Source organism: Sebastes fasciatus, chromosome 8 (genome assembly GCF_043250625.1).
Source record: "Sebastes fasciatus isolate fSebFas1 chromosome 8, fSebFas1.pri, whole genome shotgun sequence".
In the NCBI taxonomy this organism is placed as follows: domain Eukaryota; kingdom Metazoa; phylum Chordata; class Actinopteri; order Perciformes; family Sebastidae; genus Sebastes; species Sebastes fasciatus.
Genome location: NC_133802.1, coordinates 22,689,121 through 22,710,569, shown reverse-complemented (window position 1 = coordinate 22,710,569; position 21,449 = coordinate 22,689,121). Strand labels below are relative to the sequence as shown.

The 21,449-nt window shown below is 38.7% G+C and overlaps 2 protein-coding genes across 4 annotated transcripts in view; both read right to left on the bottom strand.

Moving 5' to 3' along the window:
* The window catches only part of kmt2d (lysine (K)-specific methyltransferase 2D), a 39,191-nt gene extending 33,019 nt beyond the window's left edge, over positions 1-6,172 (bottom strand). For all 3 annotated transcript variants that reach the window (XM_074644370.1, XM_074644373.1, XM_074644371.1), the window contains exon 1: positions 5,857-6,172. The gene's annotated coding sequence lies outside the window, so the exon portion shown is untranslated. The remainder of the gene's footprint in view (positions 1-5,856) is intronic.
* A 6,100-nt stretch (positions 6,173-12,272) lies between these two features.
* Positions 12,273-19,855, bottom strand: dhh (desert hedgehog signaling molecule). Its single transcript, XM_074644369.1, has 4 exons — positions 19,586-19,855; positions 18,223-18,647; positions 13,968-14,229; positions 12,273-13,498 (listed from the first exon to the last, which is right to left on the bottom strand). The coding sequence occupies exons 2-4, from the start codon at positions 18,529-18,531 to the stop codon at positions 12,696-12,698; spliced, it is 1,374 nt and encodes a 457-aa protein (XP_074500470.1). The 5' UTR covers positions 18,532-18,647; positions 19,586-19,855; the 3' UTR covers positions 12,273-12,695.
* Between the last annotated feature and the right edge of the window lie 1,594 nt (positions 19,856-21,449).

The following is a 21,449-nucleotide window of genomic DNA, read 5'->3' as shown; positions in this document are numbered from 1 at the left end:
TTATCTTCATAACACTGGCTCTAAGCAGCTTATAATACATCATTAAAACTACCGATGCCAAGAATTTTTTTAATCAAAGCACATATTTAAATAAAAATACAATAAATTATTTCCTAATTATTTGAATTGTGTTTTTATGCAAATAACCACTATAGATGACAATAACAGAGTGGCAGATAACATTTCTGAGAGGCAAACAAAAAAAGAAACTTGCCTTCCACTGTGGCAGGCAGTGAAAATAGTTCATTTCAGACCCTGCACAATATGTAAACAATCTGTGGGCATTTTATCTGATAACACCAAGTCTGTTATCACTGTGTAATAGATCTGATGATATTAAAAAAAAATACTAAATGCATAAGATGCAATAAAAATATAACAGCTAAGTGGTAAGTAGGTCTCCATTTACCAAAACAGAAATTTTCATTAGCCAACATGTTTATCATCATAAAAAAAATGCATGTTTCTTTGCCACAACAACCTCCACAGTAGCCTCCCTATCCACCCCAAAAAGCACTTTTAACATAAAGACTTACAACCAACAATGCAACCAATTAAACATAACTGTTATATCCTCACTTTAGGTAATTTCCTTGTGTTAATCTGTAAAATAGTTAATTTCAGACCCTGCAAAATATGTAAACAATCTGTGGGCATTTTATCTGATAACACCAAGTCTGTTATCACTGTGTAATAGATCTGATGATATTAAAAAATATTACTAAATGCATAAGATGCATAAAAATATAACAGTTAAGTCGTAAGAAGGTCCCCATTTACCAAACTAGAAAGTGTCATTTTCATTAGCCAACATGTTTATCATCATTAAAAAATGCATGTTTCTTTGCCACAACAACCTCCACAGTAGCCTCCCTATCCACCTCAAAAAGCACTTTTAACATAAAAACTTACAACCAACAATGCAACCACTTAAACATGGCTGTTATATCCTCACTTTAGGTAATTTCCTTGTGCTAATCTGTAAAATAGTTAATTTCAGACCCTGCACAATATGTAAACAATCTGTGGGCTTTTTATCTGATAACACCAAGTCTGTTATCACTGTGTAATAGATCTTATATTAAAAAAAAATTACTAAATGCATAAGATGCATAAAATATAACAGCTTAGTGGTAAGTAGGTCCCCACTTACCAAAATATAAAGTGTAATTTTCAATAGCCAACATGTTTATCATCATAAAAAATGCATGTTTCTTTGCCACAACAAACTACACAGTAGCCTCCCTATACACCCCAAAAAGCACTTTTAACATAAAGACATGCAACCAATTAAACATGGCTGTTATAGCCCCACTTTAGGTAATTTCCTTGTGCTAATCTGTAAAATAGTTCATTTCAGACCCTGCAAAATATGTAAACAATCTGTGGGCATTTTTATCTGATAACATCAGGTCTGTTATCACTGTGTAATAGATCTGATGAGATTAAAAAAAATACTAAATGCATAAAAATATAACAGCTAAGTGGTAAGTAGGTCTCCATTTACCAAAACAGAAATGTTCATTAGCCAACATGTTTATCATCATAAAAACAAAATGCATGTTTCTTTGCCACAACAACCTCCACAGTAGCTTCCCTATCCACCCCAAAAAGCACTTTTAACATAAAGACTTACAACCACTTAAACCTGTCTGTTCTGTCCTCACTTTAGGTGGTTTCCTTGTGTTAATCTGACTGAACGTTAGCTCACTAATGAAGCCGAGCTTCCTCGCAAAACTCATGAAAATAGCGCGGTGGTTAAAAGGAGACGGATCAATCACATCGAAAACGCTTCAACAATTCAAGTTATCATTTACCCAGCAATGCATAATCCAAATAGATGAAACAGCTGCGTGAAAAAGCACAAAATGATAAAACTAAAATGGTGTTTTCCCCAAATAAAACAACCATAAATCGGGATACACAAAGAAAAACACAACTTCCGGGTGTGGAACTTCCTGTTGCAGCGGAGCTCCTTTCGGGCGGAACCTTTGTCGCAAGCACCTTAGTTCCGCTTGTGAGATACACGGCATTTTAACAGAAATAACGTTTATTTTAATCACAAGATAAATAATAGGAAGCCAATGTCATGTTGTTTTAACGTTTAAAGGCCATTAGGGAAGCAAACACGCTAGACATTTTCAAAAGACATCTTAAAACCTATCTTTTTACCAGCGCATTTTCTCTGTAACTTGCACTACGAATTTTATCCTGCACTATTTATGTTTTACTATTTCTACTGTTCTAAAATGTTTTATTATTTTTATCATGATTTTGTTGACTCCATGCACTGCTCTTGCTGCTTGTTTTTTATTTATTTTATGTAAAGCACTTTGAACTGCAACTCCTGTATGAAATGTGCTATATAAATAAAGTCTTACATTAACCGCGTCAGGCTAAAGAACGCTTTTGTCCATCAGTCCATCTTGTTGCTAAATAATAATTAATGTGATGCTAAAGACATGTATATCCAGAGGACAGATGGTCATTTTGCAATGGGTTATGTATGAATAATTGTGATGCGTTTTGTTTTTTGTCTGATGGGTCTTACATGTCTGTCTGTCTGTCTGTCTGTCTATGGTAACAGTCTATTGTATGTGTACTTTTTTTCAAACTGAGCTGCCTATGGATGCAAAATTAATTTCAGTGCAAACTGACAGTAAAGTTGTGTTGTATCGTATTAACAAACCACACTTTAAAAACAAAAAAAGGAGCCGATCTGCTCACCAATATGTGTTAATGTCACCGACAATCTTCAAAAATGTAAGAAAACAATTAGACAAACGAGAAAACAGCCCGTGATGCGATGCTTTACCATTATGTCCGGATCTAAATGGGCTTTAAAAGACAATAAATGTGACACAGGCGGCTTCGAATTATAGATCCAAGCTGTGAGTCTCAAAGTCAGTTACAAAACAAAAAACTGTGCCTTCATCCTGTGAGCCAACTTTTATCACACACATATTTCGAAATATTTCCTTTTCATTCACACTGAGGCAGTTGAAAGCAGCCCGAGGACGGATGCCCTATTGTTTTTAACCCAATGGAGCAGAATTAAATCACAAATTAAGATCAGAATGCAGTTGCAACACCAAACCACTTATATGCATCTTTGCATTATGTGTTTTGAAAGCCTGTCCAGTTAGTACTTAAAGGTCCCATATCGTGCTCATTTTCAGGTTCATACTTGTATTTTGTGTTTCTACTAGAACATGTTTACATGCTTTAATGTTAAAAAAAACACTTTATTTTCCTCATACTGTTGGCCTGAATATGCCTGTATTTACCCTCTGTCTGAAACGCTCCGTTTTAGCGCTTTTTGACAGAATTGCATTACTAGGCATCAGCTTGGGTCCATGTGTACTTCCTGTCAGCTGATGACATTCACTGCAACCAGGAAATAAACTGGGACACATTTAGAATGTTTACTTTTAAAATTGTGTCAAGGGTCTAAATATTGTATATTCGTGACATCACAAATGGGCAGAAACCCTGACAGCTTGTTTCAAATGCAGAGTTTCTGAATACGGGCTGTGTGTATTTCCCTGTGGATTGAGTGTTTCGATACTTTCACAGTATTTATATAGGACTTAAAGGGACTGTTTGTAACTTCTTACACATATAAATCACCCGTGTCGGTGTCCCATGCGCGCTCGCATATGCACGCTCGCGTGTGGCTACGCTGTTCAGACAAGACTCCAACACAAACTACACGGAAGCACCAAAACTGCAAAGTTATATCCAATGAAGCCCGTCTGTTAAACAGTGTTGGCTGCAGTCGGAGACCGTAGCTTTGGTCTCCAGGGCTGGAGTCTCTGCTGCACCTCTGCTCCTCTGCCTGCCTGCTTGCCTTCACTCAGCTAGCTCCACTCTCACATGCAAGCGCGCACACTACACACTAAAGAAGACCGTAGCTCTGAGAATATCTAGTAAATGTACAGTAGATGTTTGTGCAGAAATAACTGCTGCAGCTCCTCCAGACCAACAGAGGTTTTCCGTGTCTTGTGAAGTGACAGGGCTCCGCAGCGAGAAACATTATCGTCTCCAACCGGGTGCCGGTGTCTCGGTCAGGAGGCTGAAGCAGGAAAAGCCAACACTATGATCAGCATTGATTTATGGAGAGACCTCCGTCGGGTCAGCTAACATTACTGCCAAGCAGGTGAAATATAGTGATATTGTGGTTTTAGCTGACGCGTGTCGCCTCACTGTTTTGAGCGATGCTCGTTCATCTCTATGTAGAGCGAGCACAAGCCCGACGCTGACTTTCGTTGACTTAACGGCCACAGGTGTCGCTGTTAACAAGCATATCTGATTCTAACAAACAGTCCCTTTAAACCTGCTTTATAATAAAAAAAACATGAAAATCTCACTTTTTTATAACGAATGGGCATAAATCCTGACAGCTTGTTTCAAATGCAAAGTTTTTGAATACGGGCTGTGTGTATTTCCCTGAGGATTGAGAGTTTCGATAATTTCACAGTATTTATATAGGACTTAAGCCTGCTTTATAATAAAAAGACATGAAAATCTCCCTTTTTTATAATATTGGACCTTTAAATGTTACAGCCCCAAACTCCCACAATAAAATGCAATATACCTGCACTATTATAACTTAACCTACGCTATGTATGAAGCTGCATTAAAAACGCTGTTTGCAAATGGCACCAAAAAGCTGTTGATGGACAAAATGTCTCTATTAAATGTTAAATATTCGTATCAAATGGTGGCAGCAACACTAGAAAACACACTCTCTCTCTCAACAACAAACTAATGTGAAATACAAGTCCTACAAAAAACCTGCCTGGTGTTATAATCACAGTTAATGTGGATTCTAAATATTGTATATTTGTGACATCACAAATGGGCATAAATCCTGACTGCTTGTTTCAAATGCAAAGTTTCTGAATACGGGCTGTGTGTATTTCCCTGAGGATTGAGTGTTTCGAAAATTTCACAGTATTTATATAGGACTTAAGCCTGCTTTATAATAAAAAGACATGAAAATCTCCCCTTTTTTATAATATTGGACCTTTAAACATTTTAAATGTTAAATATTCGTATCAAACGGTGGCAGCAACACTAGAAAACACACTCTCTTTCCTCGACAACAAACTAATGTGAAATACAAGTCCTACAAAAACCTGCCTGCTGTCATAATCACAGTTATAATGAGGATACTAAATAGGCTTTGTCTCTAAAAATGAAGTTCAGAGCAAAAGTGATGACATGATGGCCAAGTTGTCGTCTTATAACATCCTGCTAACTGAGTTAAAAAGTGTCAACGCTACAAATTAACTTATTTGTTCGTGTAATGTTATTCAATAACATGGGGCTTTAATTTGTTGCAGTGCAACAGTAAAAAAGCTGTTTTTATAGTTGAATAATTGCAAAGCTAAGCACTATTCCCTCAATGTAAACACACGACTTCAAAGGGGGTTGGTTCGCTCCAGCAAATAGACACGTCCGCGTCACCCGCGACAGGTTGCAACGGAAAAGCTACAAACTACCAATGGTGACGTAGCAACAAAGTGTCCCGAAAGAGGCTAAAAACTACGAGAAATATATATAATCTCACACACAGCCACATGTGCTATTAAAATGTCAACAAACTACGCTGTGGATTAAACCATAAACACAACAAATGTGAAACATATTTCAACCTAAAGTTCGCAACCCAGGTAACACAGCTAGTCCTCCAGCAAGTAGACGGCGCCCCCCCCCCCTCTCATCTTGGTGGTGGAAGCTAACTAGCTAAGAAGAAGCTAACGTTACCCGGTCTAAGGTCAGGGTTGATGTGTCTTTAAGTCTGTTTGTAAAGAAGTTCAAAGAGGTTTAAATGACAAAAAAACAGCTCACCTCAAAAAAACAATATCTTCTCCTCATACATCAGCAAAATCCAAACAGCCACACAGCTTCCCCAAAGGCTGATGGTCGCTTCATTTTATGTTACCGGACTAAACGCTGCTGCTGCTGCTGCGGTGCAGCTAGCCGGCTGCAGGGAGAGAGTGGGGGAAGTGCAGGAAGGCAGGCTGTGTGCAATGGTTGGTAGCTATCTAGCTGCTTAACTAGATGGATAATGCTATGCTTAGCTAGCTAACCATCAAGTTGAGCTTTGTGGTCGAGCACCGAGACAAGTCTTCAACCAGCCCCGACAACAAACAGGCTCCACAGCTTCATGCTGCTATGTGAATCCCTAACAACTACTTGGAGTCAGCTTGAATGCTAACCTACTAGTAGCTATATATATATATATATATGCTGTGGTATCTCGTCGTTTAAAAGCTGCTGCACAAAATAGTGCATTAAAAAAAAATTACAAACTTTGTTGCCACGACAGTAAATTTATTTTGCCCCAAACACTGCAAAACATTCATGTAACCTAGATTTTTGCAGCTCAACTTTGCATGTGTAGTAGTACCCTTGTATGGGTCACTAGCATCGCTTCAACTGCGTTTCTGTCGTTGCCACTACAGTAAATGTATTTTGCAAACATTCATGTAACCTACATTTTGCAGCTCAACTTTGCTTTGCATGTGTAGTACCCTTGTATGGGTCACTTGCATCGCTTCAGCTGCGTTGCATCTCTGCACACAGGCTGTGTAGCTGTAGCTGCTTGCTGGCTATCTAGCTGCTTAACTAGATGGATAATGCTATGCTTAGCTATCTAACCATCAAGTTGAGCTTTGTGGTGGAGCACCGAGACAAGTCTTCAACCAGCCCCGACAACAAAAAGGTTCCACAGCTTCATGTTTGAGTGAATCACCACAAAACTACTCAGCTAACCTGTTTGGTTACGTTGCTAACAACCTACTAGTAGCTTTATATATATGCTCTGGTATCTCGTCGTTAAAAGCACGATTCTGCACAGAATAGTGCATCCAAAAAATTGCAAACTTTGTTGCCACTACAGTAAATTTCTTTTGCAAACATTCATGTAACCTAGATGTTGCAGCTCAACTTTGCTTTGCATGGGTAGTACCCTTGTATGGGTCACTAGCATCGCTTCAACTGCGTTGCATCTCTGCACACAGGCTGTGTAGCTATAGCTGCTTGCTGGCTATATATCTGCTTAACTAGATGGATAATGCTATGCTTAGCCAGCTAACCATCGAGTTGAGCTTTGTGGTGGAGCACCGAGACAAGTCTTCAACCAGCCCCGACAACAAAAAGGCTCCACAGCTTCATGTCTGTGTGAATCACCACAAAACTACTCAGCTAACCTGTTTGGAGTCAGCTTGAATGCTAACAACCTACTAGTATCTATATATATATATGCTCTGGTATCTCGTCGTTTAAAAGCTGCTGCACAAAAGTGTGCACAAAATAGTGCATCCAAAAAATGACAAACTTAATTTCTTTTGCACACTGCAAAACATTAATGTAACCTAAATGTTGCAGCTCAACTTTGCATGTGTAGTATAGTACCCTTGTATGGGTCACTAGCATCGCTTCAACTGCGTTTCTGTCTGCACACCACCAAGTGTAGCTGTAGCTGCTACAGCAGCTTTAATAACAACTACGTCAAAACAATAATGCATGCAAAAGAAGGAGCAGAAATTGTGTTTTATTAGTAGAGTAAAAAACGTGTTGCAGCTTCATGCTGCTGTGAATCCCCAAAGACTACTCAGATAGCTTGAATGCTAACAACCTACTGGTAGCTATATATATATGATCTCGTTAAAAGCTGCTGCACAAAAGTTTGCACAAAATAGTGCATCCAAAAAATTACAAACTTTGTTGCTACTACAGTAAATTTCTTTTGCAAACATTCATGTAACCTAAATGTTGCAGCTGAACTTCGCTTTGCATGGGTAGTATAGTACCCTTGTATGGGTCACTAGCATCGCTTCAGCTGCGTTTCTGTCTGTGCACACGGGCTGTAGCTGCTAGCGGTGCTACAGTAGCTTTAATAACAACTACGTCAAACATTAATGCATGCAAAAGAAGGAGCAGAAATTGTGTTTTATTAGTAGATAGGAGTTAAACGTGTTGCAGTGTTGGTGTAGCAGTGGACAGCGTTAGTGTGGAGGGTGATGGTTTAATCTGGAGGGAGAAGACCAGTGAAGTATGGTGGATTAGGTCATTAGATTTTCGGATCCATGGAAGCCATTTTTCATTAGATTGTTATGATTGTGTACAACCCAAAGCTACTTTGCATATGCATGCGGATGACATTTGTTTTTGATAATTTGATAATTGATCAGCAGTTCGATTATGCTCATATTTCTTATTCATTATGTAATTAACATAAATGTCTGTGCACTTCATCGTGGTTACTAATTACTTATTACTACTCTCCTACTGCTACTATACACTGCTCTATGCATTGCGCATTGGGCTGGAGCAACTGCATGGGAAGAGTAATCGATTACTCGTTATCCTTAGAACATTTTAAAAGGAAATTATCACATTTAATTCATGATGTCTAATTATCTTTGTCTGAGTTGAACACGTGCAATGTAAATGTGCAATAACACGTTGGTCACTTTTGTGTCAATTTTGCAATGTAAATACTGTAAATCTACTGTTACGAATATGTGCAATAACATGCTTATCACTCTGTGCAATAATTATATAATTATCTGATGGACACTTTGTGCAATAATCTGGCAAAACTGTCATCTTATCAATATACATATTGTATTTTTATATTTTATATTGTATATATATATAGTATATATATATATATATACTATATATATATTGCACTATCTCTTTTTTATTGTATTATCTTTTCATTAGCACCTATGGGATTGTCACAATCTAATTTCGTTGTACTACACAATGACAATAAAGGGCTTGAATCTTGAATCTTTATGTTTAGATACATTTTCTTTTTTTTCCTGTACTGTTTTTTGTATGTATTTCATTGTTTTTATTGGATTGTTTTTCCACTGTTTGTTTTTTTGTTTTTTTTCTGCACATTTCGTGTACTTCTTGTTGTTGTTGTTTAACTTTTGTTGTATTTTTAAAATTAAGTTAGTTTAGATCTTTCTTCCTTTTTTTGTTATTGTTTTTTTTTTGTCCTGGGGTTGTGGGGAGGTCCTTTGTAGAAGCCTGTGGCTTCTTGACCTCTCCTGACACATTTTTGATTTTTCATTGACTGGATTTTGTGCAGTTTTATATATGTGCAAAAAAATGAAAAAAATAAATAAATACTTTAAACTGCAATGATCTGAAATAAACCTCACAAGTTTTCAGCAGGTTCACTGATGATGACCTATAAACCAGAACACCTGTGTTATTATGCTTCACCCTGGCTAATTTATGGCCACATTACCCAGGCGTGTGTATGAAGGTGGTATATTTCAAATTTTGTATCAAGCTGGAGGCGTTATTACACACCTTGAGGTGTTACTAGACGCCTGTATTATTACACGCCTTGTGGTGTTACTAGACGCCTGGAGGCGTTATTACACGCCTTGAGGTGTTACTAGACGCTGGTGGCGTTGTTACACGCCTGGAGGCGTTATTACACGCCTTGTGGTGTTACTAGACGCCTGGTGGCGTTGTTACACGCCTGGAGGCGTTATTACACGCCTGGAGGCGTTATTACACGCCTTGAGGTGTTACTAGACGCCTGGTGGCGTTATTACACGCCTGGAGGCGTTATTAGAGGTGTTTCTAGACGCGTTACTAGATGCCTGTTGGCGTTATTAGACACCTTGTGGCTTAAGTAAAAGCCTGGTAAAGTTATTAGATGGCTGGAGGCGTTATGAGATGTCTTGAGGCATTGTTATTGGCTTGGTGGCCTTATTAGTCGCCTTGAGGTGTTACGTCTGGAGGCGTTATTACACGCCTGGAGGCGTTATTACATGCTTGGAGGCGTCATTACATGCATGGAGGCGTTATTAGATGCCTGGTGCCCTTAAAGACACCTGATGCGTTATAGTATACTTGGTGGCCTTACTGGCGCCTTGAGGCATTACTAGACTCCTGGCGACGTTATTAGACGCCTACCATAGACCTGAAATTATAATTTAAGAAAAACGCTACAAGTGATACACACCCAAGAAATCTAATTTAAAGCCTCAATTTTTCACATCATGGTGGCGTAGAGAGACCAATAATTCTTTTCTAAATTATCAGGATTTTTGCCGACACAAAACTTAAAATAGTAGACAGTAGTTCCAAATAAAACCAGATAAGAAAATCATGCTTTTTAAAAGGCTGTGCTTTTTAAAATCATGACTGCTTGACTCTGTAATTTACAAACAGACATATATTTTGATAAGGCAGTGTATGCCTCTCAGTTGCCTGAATGTGGGATGTGCAGGTTTTAATTTTGAAAATAGGTTATTATTGGTCCCCCTGACAGGATTAGTTAACTCCCCATTGAGCTTTAGCAAAATTGGATTAGATTTTGGGGGGCTGAGACCAGTTGGAAGACAGTGAGTGATTGGCCGATGGATGTAAATAGAGGGTGGTATTAAGACAACAGGCTTTTCCTATTGGCCAGTCAGCAGAGTCGGTGCTTTCCCATCTGCCGACTGTATCTCAAGGATAATCCCCTAGAATACCTCCACAGATGTTTACAACACAACATAAACCTGAAGAAGAGAATACAGTTTAGGTCCTCAATATTATTATTTTTTTATACTATACTATTTTTTTTTACAGTTATATACCTTACAGATAACTGAAAAAAATGACATAAGCTACTTTATAGGATGCAGTTTGTGGTTTGTTTTCTTAATAGGACTATCCTATCTGTTTTAAGTTCTGATAACGTACAAACACATTTAAAAAATAACAATCATATACTGTATACAGTATATATAAATGTATATATATATACAGGTATATACTGTATATATACATATATATATACCTGTATATATATTTCTTTAGGAGAAGCCATACGTTACTGAGCACCTTTCTAAAAGCTCCATATTTGTCTACATAAAAAATGTTATCAATTGAACCTTTAAATAAAATTCACATGCTTATCAGTTCCTCCACAAGGGGGTGTATAACCTTGTACTGCATTTCCTGAATATAGCCTTACACATTATTATGAACATTTGAAAAGTAGGTTTACAAGGCAAAATAATTAAGCTAAATGTTTACTAGTAACTGGAATACTGCACTTGTATAATGCTTTAATCTATAGTGCAGACTGGTCGACATAGATGGGATGCAACAACATAGAAAGTTGTGTAAACGCCACCAACAGATACAGCACTTTGTGACCCAAATTGATCAGTGGATAGTAATAAAAGGGTCTTTTTTAAGATTGTAAGAGGCCCGATAACTCCCTTGAAGTAGCTATGAGATAAAGTCTGTGATAAAGTCATGGTGTTGGCACAGTGTGGGGAATATTAAGTACGTCTGGGCTTCTCATTAACCCCGTCAGCCTGCTGGACTAGATTCCCACAGAGCTCTTGAACACTGTAACATACATAATGCTCAACTACAACCCCAGACATGATCTCTCTGCACATGTCTCAGTTTTAAGGGGAGACACTACAGGTGAATAGGGTAAACATTTTCATAAATAGATAAACTTCCCCAGTTGAATACTTACAATACATGTTTGTGTTACGTGTTTTCTGAAATGTTATGTTTAAATATGCATATGAAGCATTATCTTATGAAATATGTGCTAATTTGCACACATTTCCAGAACACAATTCTGAACATTGGATAAAGCCAGCCGCAAAATTATTGTTTCATTTTGTTTACCTGTCAGAGGATATAATGTTTATAAGGATTTTGCAGAGGCAATTTTGGATATCTCTTTTTATCACTCCATAAATCAGAAAATACTGCCATAAAAAAACAATTTTGGAATAAAATGTTATATAAGTCAGGCTATGAATGATATATGAACAACCCCCTCTATAAAATCTTTCACAATATAGATATGAATGAAACTGGAAACTTTGGGTAAGTGATATGTGGAGATTTATGGCTCAGTCTGATGAAACAGACTTTAAAGATATGTATTATAAAATTCCATATATTTTACAAGACACTACAGGTGAATATGGAAAAAGGCATTATCTAACGCTAACTTTTGGTGAGTTTAGGAGAAATCCACAGACGTAAATAGACAAACTGCAGTAAAATAAACACCTAAATGTGTATTTTGGGTGTTTTCTTTCCAGTAGTCTGAAAGAACACGTTATTGAAGCAAAATAGCCCAAAATCTTATAATTAACCAGTGCTTGAGAAACAATGTTTTTGCCTGTAGCGTTTCCCCTTAAACCAGCAAAAGACAAATCAGCTTAACATGCAAAATTGACTCCATAGCCGAAGAAGAAGCAAAGTGTTGCTTAATAAAATTACGTTTTAATTTGTTTTACAACATGTGAGGACATACAATACAGGTAGTGGAATTATTATAACAAAATGAAACATTTATATATTATGATTCAGAAAGTACAAAAATAAAGATTCTATTGTGGGAAAATTCATTCCTGTCCCATTAGAATAATATATATTTTACATTATATAACTGAAATAATTAAAAGAAATAACATGATGTACAAATAGATGATACAGTCACTTTGGAATGATTTTTTTTCTACACCAACCTGCTCAGTCTCTTACAAAATATCATTAAAGTATTAGCATGTATATCATTATGATAGAATATAATGCAAACAAAAAAAGAGAGCAAGCCATTTCAGTGCTTTTAATTTAATGAAGTTAAGAGCAGGAAGTGTTAAATGTATCAAAAGCTGTGACATTTAAGGATGAAATGAGTTGGAGTCTAAAAGGGCACATCCAAAACCGTACAGTAATCTAGCATACCAGTGCACATCTGACGTCTGCTTCTCTTTCATTTCCGTCCTCAGAGCTTCATTCAGATCGTCTCGCTTGTTCAGAGTGCCATTATTCACATACACGCCTCCTTTGTCTTTTGCGGCCAAAGTGCTACAATGAAATGGAGTCTTAGTGCAAGCTGTTTCACTGTCTGTGCTCTGCTGTTCTCTTCTCGTCTCCCCCCAAAGTAGCTGGTTGAATGAGGAGAGGAGTCGCACAGGTCCAAATGCCCAGTGTGCAAGTCTGTGGTCCTCCACCAGAGCATAGCTGGAGGCCAGCACGCCATCGACAAACACAGTTCCAGCTTCTGTCAAGGGCGCGTACACTCCCACACTCTCCTCGACTGAAACTGTGATGATACGAGATGGATGTACTTGACCTGCTGCATGGATGAGAACACAGTCTCCTGTTTTGGCTCTGCTGGCAAACTGAGCCTGATACTCACTGCTGTCGAGTCTGCAACGGGGGGATAAAAACACCAAGTGATGTGGAGTAAGGGCCAATCTGTGCCCATCTTCTGTCTCCAGAGACAGAAAGGTAGACCAGCTTTCCTGGTCCCGGTGCAGAAACAAGAGGACTCGGCTCAACACGACTTGGCCTGTCCCGGACAGTGCCATGACTCTGTCCCCTGGAGCCAGGGACGACAGGCTCTTCTGCACCCCTCCAGCGACAGTCACCCGGGCCCAGCCTGGGAAACAGCCACCTTTTTCCACTGCAACAGAGTGATCTAGAGGACGATCAACAGAAAAAAACACATGACTAAACACAGATTGTGTTCCTTTTTTTCTCTTATATGTCCTGATACACCATCCAGTGAAGTGATGTAATTCAAGGTTCAAGGTTCTTTATTTCTCATATGTTAATTCCAGCAGGTTGGTCTCAGGTTGCTCCACAATGCTCATAAAATATGTATATATAAAAGGGGAAATCACACAAGTAAATGCAAAAGCAAAATGATAATTTAAGGCATAAAATAGTGCAGTTAAAATAAATATAAACATAAGTAAATATAAAATAGTAATGTAAATGTAAATTTAGTTGGACAGTATTTCAGATGGGAAAACTGAATGTAAACAGGGTGTAGTATGTATAATGAAGTATGTATATGCATGATGAGATGTAATATATGTACACAGAAAAATGTAGTTGACACATAACTGCATGATCTTCTATGAAAGCTCCCTCCTTAAACTTACCAGCTTTTACTGAGCAGTGGATGTGATATTTGGACTCATAGTGGACCCAGTCGAAGCCAGCCTCCACAGCCAGCTGGGCTAGAAGACCATACTTGTCTGTTTCTCTGTCGTCAGTGGTTATATCCACGGCTCGGCCTTCATAGTGCAGAGAGCCAGGAGGGTGGTGGCCGTCCTCGTCCCAGGCCTCCGTCACACGTAAGTGTACCCCTGGCCACTGGTTCATCACTGCGATAGCCAACCTGTTCATACAGTCCTTACAGCGCTGGGAACAGAATGACACAGAGGGAAGTCTTAACAGATATATTGGTATCGGCACATATGTTGGTTGATAAGTGACAAGACATTTCTAGTAAAAGCCAAGGATATATTTGAGGTCATTTAGAAACAGAGTCTCCATGACATAGTTTCTTTACCAGAGAGTATTGACAATTATTATTACACGGCTTTGTTGAATATTTGATTCTGATTGGTCAATCACGGTGTTCTACGGTCTGTTATCTCTTTATAGCAGACCGCTGCTATGGATAACAGACCGTTGCTATGGATGCAGTTCTGATGTTGGACTCTGGTGGACTGTTTTTGTGTCAAATTATTGATTTCTTACCTAAGTAACCGTGTAATAATGTACAGCTAGCGGGTCATTGTTGTGAAATAAACCCCTTCAGGGCGATGCAAGACCTGTCGGGGTTTATTTTACTTGTCCCACCGTAAAATGTCCCACCCAGTAGTACAAATCTTATCCCCAGTTCTTTTGAAACCAATTTTGAGGGACCCTTATTAAACATGTTTATGTTGTGAATTTATATTAAAACCCAAAATATAATTATTAGATTTAATATCTTATAACTTAAATATCAATATCAGTATTCAGTATCAATCGGGCTCTAGTGTAGTCTCCAGATAATACCCAGATTCACCAGCCAAGTCTACATTTCACATTTCATCCTCTTTCCTTTTCTAATAGCAAAACATAATGTACAAAACATTTAGGTATGCATTTAGTTTAATAGCAAACATGTACAGTATAGACAGTATAATAAACTTGGTTCTTAAATATTAAACTATATATAATTTGTGTTGCTTAAAGTTACTGAAAACCACAACAAAATATACCATGCAGCTATCTTTGCATATCAACATACATGTCATGTAAATGTTCACGTATGTGAGTATATATGTGTACATAATTTCTTTATTTTCTTCTCCATTTTGATCTACTAAGGCCAATTGTCGGGTTGCCGCCACTCTAATTGTTCTATATTTGTTTATGTATGTTGTTTGTTACCCTTGTTAAAAGGAAAAATAGAAGAAAAAATGTGCTGCAATAAAATAGAATAAACAAGCGATTCAAAAAGATAACTCAATCATCATCAATAACAAACCGGAGTAACTAATAGCACCCTTTATGTGTAGAGATATAATGTGTGGATTATATCAACATTAATGTGTAATTATAAAGGTTTCCGTTTATGCTTTTATTGTAATCCCTCTTTTAGTTCATTATTTTGCCTTTTAAAATGCATTGTATATGTTGGGGAAGGGATGTATTGTGTAAATAGTGTCTTTATTGAAAAAAATCAAATAAATAATGCCTGACAATAACTGATATATTTCACTTCAGGACATCTCTGACTGCATAAGTGCTGAAAGTCAAACATTTCTACTGTATCAATTTAGAGATTTTCAGAGTAAAAGTCCCTAGAAGTGCATGATTCAAATTTTTCCCATGGTCTAATGTTAAAAAAATAAAATCGTAATATCGAATTGCAATACTTGTAGAAACGCAATGCATATCGAATCACCACCTAAGTATTGTGATAGTATCAGGAGATAAGCATATCGTCCCAGCCCTAATGCTAAGTGTAGTAACTATTCATGAATCATGATACTACAGTCTCAGAGAGTTATGATTTTTTCTCGTGTATCTTTGGAAAAAGAATATAAAAAGGACTCTCAGTAGTTAGTCACTCTGTCTGCAGCATGTGCAATGTGCCGTGAAAGGCATGTCTGACTGGAGTAGAAGTAATCATTTATTAACAGAGGGATGGCACAGCCTAAGTGCACAAGACCTACTGTATGTACAGTGTGTGGGCGCTAATTTCAATGCAACTCAGACGAGACATGATTCCAGTACGTCAATGTCTCTGGCTCCCAGGTTGTGATTGTTTGTCTGCTGGCATTGTCACACAATCCCTCTTCTACTTCGCTAAAGGCCATCTCAACCTTGCTCCAACAATCAGAGCACAAGAACAAAGCTACTGTAGCCAGTTTGGCACATTCCTCTGCCTTTTTGACAGGGTGACAGAATAATCAAGGCCATTCTCTGCCAGACTGTCTCCAGATTGTTCCGGGCAGGAGTTTTCATTTGATCAGAAATGTGCACAGTGACTCTTAACGCCCCCGTGGCCTGTGATGCTACTGACTGTGTCAGCATTGTCACAAAATAGCAGCAAAAATGATGACGTCAGCAAACCGAGGTGATACATCTCCTGGACGCGTGTTTCTCTTGTGACTTGTGATGTGGCAGGTCTGACATTGATGGAATAAAGCTTGACTTGCAACTGAATAAAAAAAGAAAGTGATGGGGGTGTGAACGGGAGGGATGGATGGAGGGAGAAGAAGCTGGGTGAGAAGAAAGCCGAGGTCGGGAGTAAAGAGAGAGGGCAGAGGGCAAGAATGTATGGGCACGGACATGGGAATGTGACAGCAAGAGTGAGAAAGCGAGAGGGACAGAAAACAAACTGGCTCCTTTTTTTTCTTGCAATGCCATTGAGGAGAGGCGTTTCATTGTCAGAACTACAATAGTCGCTTTTCCGACGGTGCCATTACTTCAGCAGGCGGGAATTTTGTATAGGCGACCCCTTCGAGTCTCCAAGTGACGCACAAAGAGCGTCTTTCACATCTGGGCAAAAGACGGGGCACATACACACTCAAACTGGGCATCGGCAGGGGCACACATATGCAACCGCGGATTTCCATCACATACAATCACTCGGGGAGGGGAAGAAACACAGATTCGTATCCTAACAATCACAGAAAGCCGCAGCATCCGAAGCAGGGCGACATCAGAGTGTCAGGAATCCCTGTGGTCATAATACAGCAGTAGAGCTGCAGCGATTAATCGATTAGTTGTCAACTATTAAATTAATTAGCAACTATTTTGATAATAGATTGATCAGTTTGAGTCATTTTTTATGATTTTTTTTTCAAAATTCTCTGATTCCAGCTTCTTAAATGTGAATATTTTCTGGTTTCTTTCTTCTACAATGACAGTTAACTGAATATCTTTGAGTTGTGGACCAAACAGAAGGAGCTGGGCATCTGATTAGAGCGCCAACAATTAATTGATTAGTTGTCAACTATTAAATTAATCGGCAACTATTTTGTTAATCGATTTGAGGAATTTCTTTAAGAAGAAAAAAAAAGAAATTCTCCGATTGCAGCTTCTTAAAAGTGAATATTTTCTGGTTTCTTTACTCCTCTATGACAGTAAACTGAATATTTTTGAGATATGGACAAAACAAGACATTTGAGGTTGTCATCTTGGGCTTTGGGAAACAACATTTTTCACCATTTTCTGACATTTTATAGACCAAACAACTAATCAATTAATCAAGAAAAAAAATCGTCAGATTAATCAACAATGAAAATAATCATAAATTGCAGCCGTATTCAACAGTGTGGCATTCAAATGATCCAGATCTTAAATCCTCTGGGCCACCAATTGTCTTCTCATAGGCATGAGATTTGAATGTGGATATCTATCCCCTGTAAACATTAAGGAATTCAAGTTCAAGTGCCACTGAGAACCTGCCATAGAAGTAGTTTGATTTCCAATAACAAAGACTTTGGTTAAAGATTAAAAGGAAGTGTTCCAGAAGGGGAAGGCACTCTCTTAAGGAGTAGTGTTGAATTACATCCTGATCTTCTTATCTCAAGAAAAGGGAGGGGAAGTTTGGTTAAAACTTACACACTCTGTGTTGAACATTTGTTGTGTTAAGAGCCAGGCGAGGGCAGATACGGCCAACAATGAATGAGGTTATGTGATTTTAGATTTGAAGGTGCCATGCTGGGTGGCAGGGTGTGAGCTGTAAACTAATGCCTGTCCCTTCATGTGAATCATGTAGTTAATCAATCATCCAGCAGAGGGATTGGCTTGAAAAGGTTCAAGCATCCTTCATTCTGCAGGTTACTCCCTGTCCTGGATTTCATTGTACTTCCCAAGTGTCATCCCATTCAACAACCCAAGTCTCACCTTGGTCATGAAGCGGTCTGCATTGGTGTTCTCCTCATCCTTGAAGATGATGTCTGGGTTGTAGTTGCACACCAGGTCGTTGAAGCCCTCCGAGTTGCGTGCGATCTTGCCCTCTGCTCTCCCACTGGCACCCAGGTTGTTCTCTGAGAAGTTGGGGAAAAACTGCTTGTAGTGCATGGCCGTGAGCTTCCTGGTCCTGGAACGGACGCCGTAGCCGGGGCCCGGCCCGCATCCCTGGACCAGCCACGTGCAGGTCCACGCAGCGAGCAGGCCGAGCTGTGCCAAGCGGGCCCACCAAGACTGCTTCATTGGAGAGGACTGGGGCTCCCAGGAGTCAGTGGCTCACGGTGATACCCATGTGGTCACGGTGTTTGATGGCAATGAGGGTCAAATCTGGGTCCATTCCAAATCATGTGGTATAAGAGCTGATGATGATAAAAAAAATAAAAACGTATTAATTATTTAGACATGTAGAAACTACGGCTGTCAAAGTTAACGCGATAATAACACAAATTCGTTTCAACGCCGCTAATTTCTTTAACGCATTAATGCAACTTGCGATTTTTAAGTTGTAGCGTGCTCAGTTTTAAAGCTAGAGTGAAGATACTGGTATCATATGGAACTAGAAAACTTAAGGATTGGCCATTGGCATGGTCATTTTCAAAGATGTCCCTTGACCTCTGACCTCAAGATATGTGAATGAAAATGGGTTCTATGGGTACCCAAAAGTCTCCCCTTTACAGACATGCCCACTTTATGATAATTACATGCAGTTTGGGGCAAGTCATAGTCAAGTCAGCACACTGACACACTGACAGCTGTTGTTGTGTGTTGGGCTCGAGAATGCCATGTTATGATTTAATCATATTCTTTATGAGAAATGCAGTACCTGTGAGGGTTTCTGGACAATATCTGTCATTGTTTTGTGTTGTTAATTGATTTACAATAATAGATATGCACATACATTTATATAAAGCAGCATATTTGCCCACTCCCATGTTGATAAGAGTATTAAATACTTGACAAATCTCTCTTTAAGGTACATTTTAAACAGATAAAAAAAAATTGATTTGCGATTAATCGTGATTAACTATGGACAACTATGCGATTAATCGTGATAAAATATCGAAAAGTCTGTTTTTCTACTGTTTTGATTACCAAAAGTTCAATTATTGATCTGATTGGCTGAAATCTAAAGTTGGTGAACTTAGTAGAAAAGACGCACCAGGTCTTTAAGGTTTCTGTCCACATTTTTCTGCTAACTATCAGCTGCTTCTAAGCCTCTTGTGAGCTGAAAGTCATCTTCAGACGTCCTTCGCAGCTACCTGTCTCAACACACAGGTGTTTTTTTCTGGTCACTTACCGCTTCTCTCTTTACGCAGTTCCTTTAACGAGACGAGACACACACAGACTGACGCACACCAAAAGCTCCCACGGCTCTCTGCTGCAGCTCCTATAGACGCTCCCGTGGCGCTCTCATCCTCTTTGTCCATCCAGAAATGTCTTCTTTAATTTTTTTTTTTCCTCCTTCTCTCCTTCGTCCACCGTCTCCTGTCGCGTTTCAGAGCTCCTGGCCACCTTGCACCAGCCATTGGGTCTTATTAGCGTCCGGACAAGATTGCCCTCCCTTCCTCTGCGCGCTCCCTCTGCGACAGCACACGCCTCCAATTCAACCTCACAAAGGACACATGATTAGCCTACTTGTGTTAACACAATGACCCCACCACACACACACACACACACACACACACACACACACACACACACACACACACACCATTAAATATTTAAAGGTAGTTAAAGATAGTTTTGGAAACTTTTCCACATCAAACTGCAAAGTTAAAGGGACTGTTTGTAACTTTTTAAGTGTATAAATGGACCGTGTCGGGACACATGCGCGCAGGAAGAGAAACGTTACCGTCTCCGACCGGGTGCCGATATCTCCCTGCGGGCGCGCTCGGAGACGATAACGTTTCTCTTCCCACTTCAGCCAGCAGGAAAAGCCAACATTAGGATCAGCATTGATTCATGGAGAGACCTTCGTCTGGTCAGCTAACGTTACTGCCAAGCAGGTGAAATATAGAGTGATATTGTGGTTTTAGCTGATGTGTGTTGCCTCACTGTTTTGAGCGATGCTCGTTCATGTCTATTTAGAGCGAGCAAGCGCGAGCCCGACGCTGACTTTCATTGACTTAACGGCCACAGGTGTCGCTGTTAACAAGCAATTCTGAAAGTTACAAATAGTCCCTTTAAATCAGTTATATTTAACAAATCCCCTTTTGATACATTATAATTTAGAGCAGTGGTTCCCAACTGAAGCCTCCTCCTCCTCCTCAAACAAAATCCCCAATTTGATTAAAGTGATTCAGTGTATTAAATAAGTTTGTCTTTTTTTTTTTTTTTCAATATTATATTTATTGTTTCTTTTGTTCATTTTGAAACAACAGAACAAACATTCACAAACGTCCCCAATAATAACATTCTCGGTACAAAGAAACTTAACAAACCTAATATTAAAATAAAATAAGCCAGTATAGATACAGGAAAAACATATTATATACAAAAAAGTAGATAAATAAGTAAAAAGAATATACACAAGTAAAAAAAATAAAAATTAAAAACAATAAAATTAAATAAAATCTATTTAAATATACTGTATACATATATACATACATACACATATACGCACACGCAGTATATACACATACAAAACACATGTACATATAATCAATTAAAAAACATTAGTTTACAATTCAGTCATCATCCTATTCTATCTCCCTATTCACAATCATCCTGCTCCTGAGTTTGTCTTTTTTTAATAAATTCAGGCATAGGCCATATAGGTGGTCGCCTAGGGCGTCACCTTTTGGGGGGCTCTGGTCGCCCCTCTAAAAAAAAAGAAAATGCTGGTGGGTGCCCTCCCTCATTTTCTACATTGAGGTATCAAATGAACAAATCCATAAAGAAAGAAAGAAAGATAGAAATACACCCTATAACTCTCTTTCTCACACTTTTTCATCTGCCCGGTCGCACTTGAACGTCACACCGTGCGCATCCCAACAGCTCAGTACAGGCCATGACGTAAGATCGTTAGACAGACAGATGTCAAGGAGGCGCAGATATCTAGTATTTTCACACTTTATTTCTTCATAATGAAAAGGTCCAAACCTTCAGGTGTGCAAGGAAGAAAATGGAAGAAAAGAGGAGGAGGAAAAGAAAGCCCAATA

Coding starts and splice junctions, on each gene's coding strand:
- dhh (XM_074644369.1), bottom strand. CDS start 18,531: ATGAAGCAGTCTTGGTGGGCCCGCTTGGCACAGCTCGGCCTGCTCGCT. Junction 14,230..18,222: donor CAGACCGCTTCATGACCAAG/GTGAGACTTGGG, acceptor TTCTGTTCCCAG/CGCTGTAAGGACTGTATGAA. Junction 13,499..13,967: donor CCACTGCTCAGTAAAAGCTG/GTAAGTTTAAGG, acceptor ATCGTCCTCTAG/ATCACTCTGTTGCAGTGGAA.